We start from the raw sequence: 9,787 nt of genomic DNA, 5'->3' as shown, positions 1-9,787 counted from the left end.
GAACTCCCACTCATATTGACATCCCTCTAGTCATCTAAGTGATACATGATCTGAGTCAACTAGGTCGTGTCCGATCATCACGTGAGACGGACTAGTCATCATCGGTGAACATCTTCATGTTGATCGTATCTTCTATACAACTTATGTTTGACCTTTCGGTCTTCCGTGTTCCGAGGCCATGTCTGTACATGCTAGGCTCGTCAAGTCAACCTAAGTGTATTGCGTGTGTAAACCTGGCTTACACCCGTTGTATGCGAACGTTAGAACCTATCACACCCGATCATCACGTGGTGCTTGGGAACAATGGGCCTTAGCAACGGTGCACAGTTAGGGGGAACACTTTCTTGAAATTATTGTGAGGGATCATCTTATTTATGCTACCGTCGTTCTAAGCAAATAAGATGTAAAACATGATAAACATCACATGCAATCAAATAGTGACATGATATGGCCAATACCATTTTGCTCCTTTTGATCTCCATCTTCGGGGCGCCATGATCATCATCGTCGCCGGCATGACACCATGATCTCCATCATCGTGTCTTCATGAAGTTGTCTCGCCAACTATTACTTCTACTACTATGGCTAACGGTTAGCAATAAAGTAAAGTAATTACAAGGCATTTTCAGTGACACGCAGGTCATAAATAATTTAGACAACTCCTATGGCTCCTGCCGGTTGTCATACTCATCGACATGCAAGTCATGATTCCTATTACAAGAACATGACCAATCTCATACATCACATATATCACTCATCACATTCTTTTGGCCATATCACATCACATAGCATACCCTGCAAAAACAAGTTAGACGTCCTCTAATTGTTGTTGCATGTTTTTACGTGGCTGCTATGGGTTTCTAGCAAGAACGTTTCTTACCTACGCAAAAACCACAATGTGATATGCCAATTTCTATTTACCCTTCATAAGGACCCTTTTCATCGAATCCGATCCGACTAAAGTGGGAGAGACAGACACCCGCTAGCCACCTTATGCAACTAGTGCATGTCAGTCGGTGGAACCTGTCTCACGTAAGCGTACGTGTAAGGTCGGTCCGAGCTGCTTCATCCCACGATGCCGCCGAATCAAGATAAGACTAGTAACGGCAAGTAAATTGACAAAATCAATGCCCACAACAACTTGTGTTCTACTCGTGCATAGAAACTACGCATAGACCTAGCTCATGATGCCACTATTGGGGATCGTTGCAGAAATTTAAAAAATTTCTATGCATCACCAAGATCAATCTATGGAGTTTACTAGCAACAAGAAGGGAGTGCATCTTCATACCTTTGAACATCGCGATGCGGAAGCGTTGCAAGAACGCGGTCGGTGGAGTCGTACACGAAGCGATTCAGATCGCGGCTGATTCCGATCTAAGCGCCGAACAACGGCGCCTCCACGTTCAACACATGTGCAACCCAATGACGTATCCCATGCCTTGATCCAGCAAGGAGAGAAGGAGAGGTTGGGGAAGAATCCGGCCAGCAACAGCACGACGACGTGGTGGTGTTGGAGCAGCATGGTACTCCGGCAGGGCTTCGCCAAGCGTCGCGGGAGGAGGAGGTGTTGGGGAGGGGGAGGGTTGTGCCTTGGATGTGGTGCGGCTGCCCTCCTGCCTCCCCTCTATTTATAGGGGCAAGGGAGAGGGGGGCGGCCCCCTCCAGATGGATCTAGAGGGGGGACGGCGGCCAAGGGGGGAGGCTTGCCCCCCAAGCTAAGGGGGGCGCCCCCTTTAGGGTTCCCCCAAACCCTAGGCGCATGGGCCCTAGGGGGTTTGGCGCCCAGCCCACCTAGGGGCTGGTTCCCCCTCCATATTCAGCCCATAGGGCCCTCCGGGGCAGGTGGACCCTCCCGGTGGACCCCGGAACCCTTTCGATGGTCCCGGTACAATACCGATAAACCCCCGAACACTTCCGGCGACCGAATAAGGACTTCCCATAGATAAGTCTTTGTCTCCGGACCATTCCGGAACTCCTCGTTACGTCCGGGATCTCATCGGGACTCCTAACAACATTCGGTAACCACGTACAAACCTTCCCTATAACCCTAGCATCATTGAACCTTAAGTGTGTAGGCCCTACGGGTTCGGGAATCATGCAGACATGACCGAGACATCTCTCCGGCCAATAACCAACAGTGGGATCTGGATACCCATGTTGGCTCCTACATGTTCCACGATGATCTCATCATATGAACCACGATGCCAAGGATTCAATCAATCCCGTATACGATTCCCTTTGTCTACCAGTATAGCACTTGCCCGAGATTCGATCGTCGGTATACCGATACCTTGTTCAATCTTGTTACGACAAGTCTCTTTACTCATTCCGTAACACATCATCCTGTGACCAACCCCTTAGTCACATTGAGCTCATTACGATGATGTCTTACCGAGTGGGCCCAGAGATACCTCTCCGTCATACGGAATGACAAATCCCAGTCTCTATTCGTGCCAACCCAACAGACACTTTCAGAGATACCCGTAGTGCACCTTTATAGCCACCCAGTTACGTTGTAACGTTTGGCACAACCAAAGCATTCCTACAGTATCCGGGAGTTGCACAATCTCATGGTCTAAGGAAAAGATACTTGACATTAGAAAAGCTTTAGCAGACGAACTACACGATCTTGTGCTATGCTTAGGATTGGGTCTTGTCCATCACATCATTCTCCTAATGATGTGATCCCGTTATCAATGACATCCAATGTCCATGGTCAGGAAACTGTAACCATCTATTAATCAACGAGCTAGTCAACTAGAGGCTAACTAGGGACATGTTGTGGTCTATGTATTCACACATGTATTACGATTTTCGGATAACACAATTATAGCATGAACAATAGATAATTATCATGAACAAGGAAATATAATAATAACCATTTTATTATTGCCGCTAGGGCATATTTCCAACAGAAATTTCCTCTGGTAATGGTATCAAGAATATATCTATTCCAAGGAGTGATGCCTACATAAAAATTGTGAAGAAGAACGGAAGTAGATTGCTTCCTAGTAGATTTATTTTGCGCATTGCAGATTCTGAACCAAGCATCTTTTAGATTTTCTCCCTCCCTTTGTTTAAAATTAAGGACCTCATTCTCGGGAGATAAAGGAGTAGCTAAAGGACTAGCCATAACGACAAAGCAAGCGGAAGAAAGGGCGAACAAAAAAGAGGGCAAATAAAACGGCAAGGACGAAGTGGGGGAGAGGAAAACGAGAGGCAAATGGAAAATAATGTAACGCGAAGGATAAGAGTTGTGATGGGTACTTGGTATGTCTTGACTTGGCGTAGATCTCCCCGGCAACGGCGCCAGAAATCCTTCTTGCTACCTCTTCAGCATGCGTTGGTTTTCCCTTGAAGAGGAAAGGGTGATGCAGCAAAGCAGCCTAAGTATTTCCCTCAGTTTTTGAGAACCAATGTATCAATCCAGTAGGAGACCACGCGCAAGTCACCTCGTACCTACACAAACAAATAAGAACCTCGCAACCAACGCGATAAAGGGGTTGTCAATCCCTTCACGGCCACTTGCAAGAGTGAGATCTGATAGAGATGGTAATAATAAGATAAATATTTTTGGTATTTTTATGATATAAATTAAAAGTAAAGATTGTAAAATAAAGTAGATTGGAAACTTATATGATGGAGAATAGACCCGGGGGCCATATGTTTCACTAGTGGCTTCTCTCAAGATAGCATAAGTATTACGGTGGGTGAACAAATTACCGTCGAGCAATTGATAGAATTGAGCATAGTTATGAGAATATCTAGGTATAATCATGTATATAGGCATCACATCCGTGACAAGTATACCGACTCCTGCCTGCATCTACTACTATTACTCCACACATCAACCGCTATCCAGTATGCATCTAGAGTATTAAGTTCATCAGAACAAAGTAACGCTTTAAGCAAGATGACATGATGTAGAGGGATAAACTCGTGCAATATGATATAAACCCCATCTTTTTATCCTCGATGGCAACAATACAATACGTGTCGTTTCCCTACTATCACTGGGATCGAGCACCGCAAGATTGAACCCAAAGCTAAGCACTTCTCCCATTGCAAGAAAGATCAATCTAGTAGGCCAAACCAAACTGAAAATTCAAAGAGACTTGCAAAGATAACCAATCATATATAAAAGAATTCAGAGAAGATTCAAATATTGTTCATAGATAATCTTGATCATAAACCCACAATTCATCGGATCTCGATAAACACACCGCAAAAAAGATTACATCGAATAGATCTCCAAGAGAATCGAGGAGAACTTTGTATTGAGATCCAAAGAGAGAGAAGAAGCCATCTAGCTAATAACTATGGACCCGAAGGTCTGAGGTAAACTACTCACACATCATCGGAGGGGCCATGGAGTTGATGTAGAGACCCTCCGGGATCAATGCCCCCTCCGGCGGAGCTCCGGAAAAGGCCCCAAGATGGGATCTCTTGGTTACAGAAGGTTGCGGCGGTGGAATTAGGTTTTCGTGATGCTCTCCGATGTTTTCAGGGTATGTAGGTATATATAGGAGGAAGAACTAGGTCGGTGAAGCCACGAGGGGCCCCCGAGGGTGGAGGGCGCGCCCAGGGGGTAGGCGCGCCCCCCTGCTTCGTGGCCTCCTCGTTGGTTGCTTGACATCCACTCCAAGTCCTCTGGATCACGTTTGTTCCAAAAATCATGTTCTTTCATTCCGTTTGGACTCCGTTTGATATTCTTTTTCTACGAAACACTGAAATAGGCACACAAAAATAGCAATTTGGGTTGGGCCTCCGGTTAATAGGTTAGTCCCAAAAATAATATAAAAGTGTATAAATAAGCCCGTTAAACATGCAAAACAGAATATATAATAGCATGAAACAATCAAAAAATATAGATACGTTGGAGACGTATCATGGTGCGCGCACTGATGTTTCCGCTGACATTGTGTCGGCTTTTGGGGCTCCCAACTCTCTGTTGCCTCTTGCGAGTTGGATATTGTTTTGTCTCTGCTGCAGGATTTCCATTCTTCAAGGTTGAACGACGAGTCGATTCCCCTTCATGTTGTCATTGTGATGCTCCTTGTGAATATGCTTCACACATTGCTCTTCTCTTCCCAGTCACGACCCACGTTCGGATCAATTTGGGATTTGTGCCTCCTCCATCACTAGACCTCACATGGGAGGTTGTGACTCCTGACGGCCTCAACACCAACATTTGGCCCTCTGTGGCGTTCAACATCATGTGGAAATTTGGGGATCCCGCAATGCTCTAGTCTTCCACGACAAAGATCACCACACAAGGGTGACACTTAGAAACATTGTACTAGATTTTTTTTCTCTGGATCTTCCTGTTCAAGAACACTGCGTCAAAGGACCTCTCGTCTAGGTTTGAGGACCCCTGGTACTGTAAAACAGTGTGGCTAAGAATATATTCAGATGGGGAAAAAAGGACAATAGTTCATTGCAGTTGGTGTTTGCTCTGTAAAAAAGCCCGTGCATTATGCAATGCGATGGTCAAGATCATTCCCTTGAGAGTAAGCACGCTGCATTGTGATCAAGTGGACATGAAGGCCATCGTAGGCAGGGCCGGGAAGAAATATAAACGGTGACGCAGGTGTGGAAACAGAGATGTTTTTATTGTGTATGTAAGGGGCCTATGATTTTGTTCTCCCGTTGCAACGCATTACTAGTTATCTAAAAAAAAGTGCACCATCTCCATAGTAAGTGGGAAATATTAGATGATTAATTGTAAACTCCAAGAAAAGGTGTAATGGAAAAGCAAATGTGTAGCTTTCTTTTAGTTTTGGTTCAACGGTGAGAACAAATCAGATATTGCTCCAATGCATCCTTCCAAAGTTCCAAATCAACAATACAATATAATAACGCCGTGAATATGCACGCTACAGACAGAGCAGGGTAGTTTGCAAGCAAGCAAAGTCATTCACGCTTGGTAAGCGAGGATCCTCGAGATCTGCAGGCCCCGGCTGAAGGCTTGGTTGAAGAGCAGACGCGTCTGGAACTCTGACATGAAGGGGAACCACGAGAGGACGGCGATGGGCAGGAAGATGAGGATCCCCATGGTATACTCGTACATCCTTGCCATCTCTTGGATGGAGTCCCATGGCCCTATCTTACAGAGCACAGCCCCACTCTGCCTCAACTTGGCGCAGCAAGGCCCTCGGCATGCTCCACCAGGGCAGCAGGAGCAACACAGCACGCCAAGTGGCTCAATCACTAACCTCCGAAACAGCGGTCCACACACTTGTGCCATCTACAACACAAGGGGATGTTATGTGACAGTAGTATAAACTTATATAAGAATTTACCATCTTGGTCAAAACGTGTCGTCTTCTTTTCATGACAAAAGGGGAAAAGTGCTAGTAATAATTGTATAAAAGAAAGAAATCACTCACCAAAAGAATAAACCAGACAGTTGGGATGAAGGCCAAGACACTGGCGCCAACGTCTGACACAGCGAGATCAAAACCAACAAATAAGACCACCATCAAGCCGATGAGGACAAGAAACACAATGCCCTTGAGTATACGGAACACAAGCTGAAACTTGGTAACAAACTTCTCTCTCCCCAGTGAAACAACCTGGAACGCATGAGTCTACCTAAGCAAATGTACCATAACATGCATGCGAATATATATGGATGCAATACCAAGCATATCTACTGTTACCTTTAGCAAAACAAGAACGATGCCAATAACCAGCCACGATAGTGCATATATCTGGGTGGAACAAACAAAGCAGCATTATTATTCTACCAGAAATGAATGGAATGTTTCTAGAGGATAAGGAGATTTAAACAGGATGAGTACCATGAAGCTTTTGTTCTCGTGCACTATGTGCAAGTGGTACACAATACCATATTGGTAGATCAGGAGGCGCAGCGACAGAACCAGCTCCAAGAGCAAGCTACGTATTGTTCCATTCTTTAGGTGCTCATGTTCACTCACCCACCAAGCCTCCCAACTTTGCTCAGGTGCCAGCCCAATACCACCCCTATTGCTCATCCACTTCCACCAATCAGTCCAGTCATCAACCGTCTTGTGCCACTCAAAGCATGATGGGTTGAAGATAAAAGGTGCAAACAGCCAGCAGAAAACAAGGAACCACATCGAAATTGTGACGTATACATACAAACTCGAGCTCCTGTAAGAACTCCCGTATGCTAGATAAACAACCAAGAGGATGAGCAGCTCCAATGCTTTCACAAAGTGGCTCCGTGAGTACATTCTGTAATTCTCAGCAAATTTCGCATGGCGTACAACAAAACCCCGGCCTGTTCCTCTATATTTTGCACCACCATGAAGTATAGTCCTTCCATAGTAGTGAGTCTTTGTCCCGAGATGAAAAGTGAAGAACATAGGAGCTAACTGAAGTTGCATGATTATAAACTCAGCCAGGGCTTTACCAAACCCTTTCTCCAAGCCGACCTCCATTATCATCGGGAGGATGAGCAACGTCCCAAGTTGGAATACCGATTGGGTGGCAAGTGCATTTTCAAAGGGTTTGATGTTTTTAATCCGTGGATCATGGAGAATCGACTTTTCTAGGCCACTCAAAACAAGATACAACCGCCCATATAAAAATACATACACCGTAAGAACAGCCACCTGAAAATTAAAGCCACAAAACTCACAATGATTTATGTGTCTTCTGTACTTTGAACGGAACACATCATACTTTCTATCTGTTGGCCATTGCTTGAAAAAATAGAAACATCAATCCATATGAGGTGAGGGAGCTTTGTACAAATCATCTCAAACGAATAAAATGCAGAGATAAGAAAACATGCTTGCATGATGCAACATGGTCTTATGTGCATCAACATAAGCTCAAGTCAATATATTGATATCAATCGTTATAAAACAAGTAACAACGGTAGCTACTGATTTCAACAAGACTATTTGCAAGTATGATCCCTGAGAAATCAAAACAGAAGAGTCTATATCTGGTCTGCTGTTATATACTCACAAAGTAAATCAATCTGATTTTTTACCTCCTGGAAGTGCATATAAAGTTGATATGTGAAAGCATGAGATTCATACCATGCTATTGAAGTAGAGGCCAACTGTGGTGAAGTACATAGACAACATCCTGTAGAAATCGAATCTGTGTCCTAGTCGGTAAACATCACGACATAGAGTTTGTTCACCATTACCGTTTGCCACCTTGGCCTCAAAGTTGGATATTTGGTTCATTCCAACATCACGTCCTTTACCCAACTGTATGTATTCATGATGGGTAACAGTTCCTTGTCGCAGGGTTGAATTGAATCCTTAAATATATCAGAACAATGATTAGCTTATTGGAAAAGGAAGAAAAACTGTATAATGCATATTCTCTGGATATGGTACCTGCAAAGATGTCCTCACTGAGGTTAATAACCTTTGAGGCCTTGCTTATGCCACCCCTTGTGATGTGAAAGATTCTATCGAAAACATCAGGGTGACCATAGTGGAATCGTACCCTGCATCACAAATTGAAATTTAATAAGTGTAGAATGTCCATAGCACAATGATCTTCAAAAGAAAGGTATGCCTAAATCACTCTGGTCCTATCTATTTCCTATATTTACTTATGGAACTACCCAGTTACCACTTAGACCCACAAGTCTCATTTAGCCATTGTATCTAGCAGAGCTTACGAGATTAGAAGCGCTATTTACTGGACCGCATCAGGCAAAACCAAAGCAGGGAGCATCGGAGGTCTACACGCGCCAGGTGCCTCCTTAGTATGTGGATCTTATGAAGCATCGGAACGACATTGTCTTCAATGGGGCGGCTCCGTCAATAGCACAGACTACTCAACGAATCGAGCAGGAAGGAAGATTATTGGTGAAGGCAGGACTAATCAAGGGTGAGGTAGAGGGGTTTGAGGTGGATGGCTCAACGTGGGTAGATCGGGAGTAGTTCGTTTAGGTAAATGAGGTGGTGTCGGATGTAAATCCGCATGTAAATTATTTGTAAAACCGTGGAGTTTTGGGGACTCTTCCCCCTCCTTTAATGAATGATACGCACACTCGAGCGTATTCGAGAAAAAAATTTACTGGACCTCGCTTGTTTGAAATGAGTCGTTTGTCTAGCAGTTTCCCTAATTTACCCATGGTAATGCCAATCAGTTGGAACCTGTGAGGAACTTCAAACTTCGGCATGAATAGCCAAATAGGTAATCGATCTAACTCCCCCCCTCCCCCCTCTTCAAAAGAAAAAACCCGGCAGGAACATGGTATTTCCCGCCAGCTTTTCCTTAGCCCTGCATGACATACATTTGAAACATGTGATTACCACTTCAAAAATATATGGCAATCTGCAACAGCTTTGAAGAGCACATCAGCCGGATGTAATTTCCACTTAAGATTCCACGGAGACATGACTAGCTCAAATGTGAACTTACTCATGCTTCTCAACTCTTAACAGTAATGGTGATGCTGACTGTCAGCCATTAATTCACTGGACTTGACTACGTTGCGGCGCCGCACGTAGGGCTTCCCGTGCGGTGGCCCTGCTAACCACCCCTTTTAATCGTGGATTTAGTATGGGACAACTAGTCATGTCTCCGTGGCGCGCGCGTATGTGATAAAGAGTCAGTTGTCTGACGCAAAAAAGGCCTGCACCAATATCCCCTGGTTCCCCTTAAAAAAACATGTCCCCCGGTGGGCATCACCCCTACTACTACTAGGCCGTGACATGCATGACGATCGCTTTCACCCCTTCCCCACATGTGAGCCAATGTCCTCTCTTCTCCCATCACTTTCATCTTTCCCCACGCTGAAATGTTGGCACCACATGCATGT

The 9,787-nt window shown here is 44.7% G+C and overlaps 1 protein-coding gene across 1 annotated transcript in view; it reads right to left on the bottom strand.

Annotated features, from left to right (window-relative positions):
• Window positions 1–5,747: 5,747 nt before the first annotated feature.
• LOC780686 (putative callose synthase 6) overlaps window positions 5,748–9,787 on the bottom strand; it is a 33,126-nt gene continuing 29,086 nt past the window's right edge. Inside the window, 5 exon segments of the mRNA XM_044480132.1 lie at window positions 5,748–6,250; window positions 6,393–6,578; window positions 6,666–7,604; window positions 8,040–8,269; window positions 8,349–8,461. Of these exon segments, the coding sequence (XP_044336067.1) occupies window positions 5,921–6,250; window positions 6,393–6,578; window positions 6,666–7,604; window positions 8,040–8,269; window positions 8,349–8,461 (1,798 nt within the window). The 3' untranslated portion in view covers window positions 5,748–5,920.

Source organism: Triticum aestivum, chromosome 3A (assembly GCF_018294505.1).
Source record: "Triticum aestivum cultivar Chinese Spring chromosome 3A, IWGSC CS RefSeq v2.1, whole genome shotgun sequence".
NCBI lineage: Eukaryota > Viridiplantae > Streptophyta > Magnoliopsida > Poales > Poaceae > Triticum > Triticum aestivum.
This window is presented reverse-complemented; position numbering and strand designations above follow the sequence as displayed.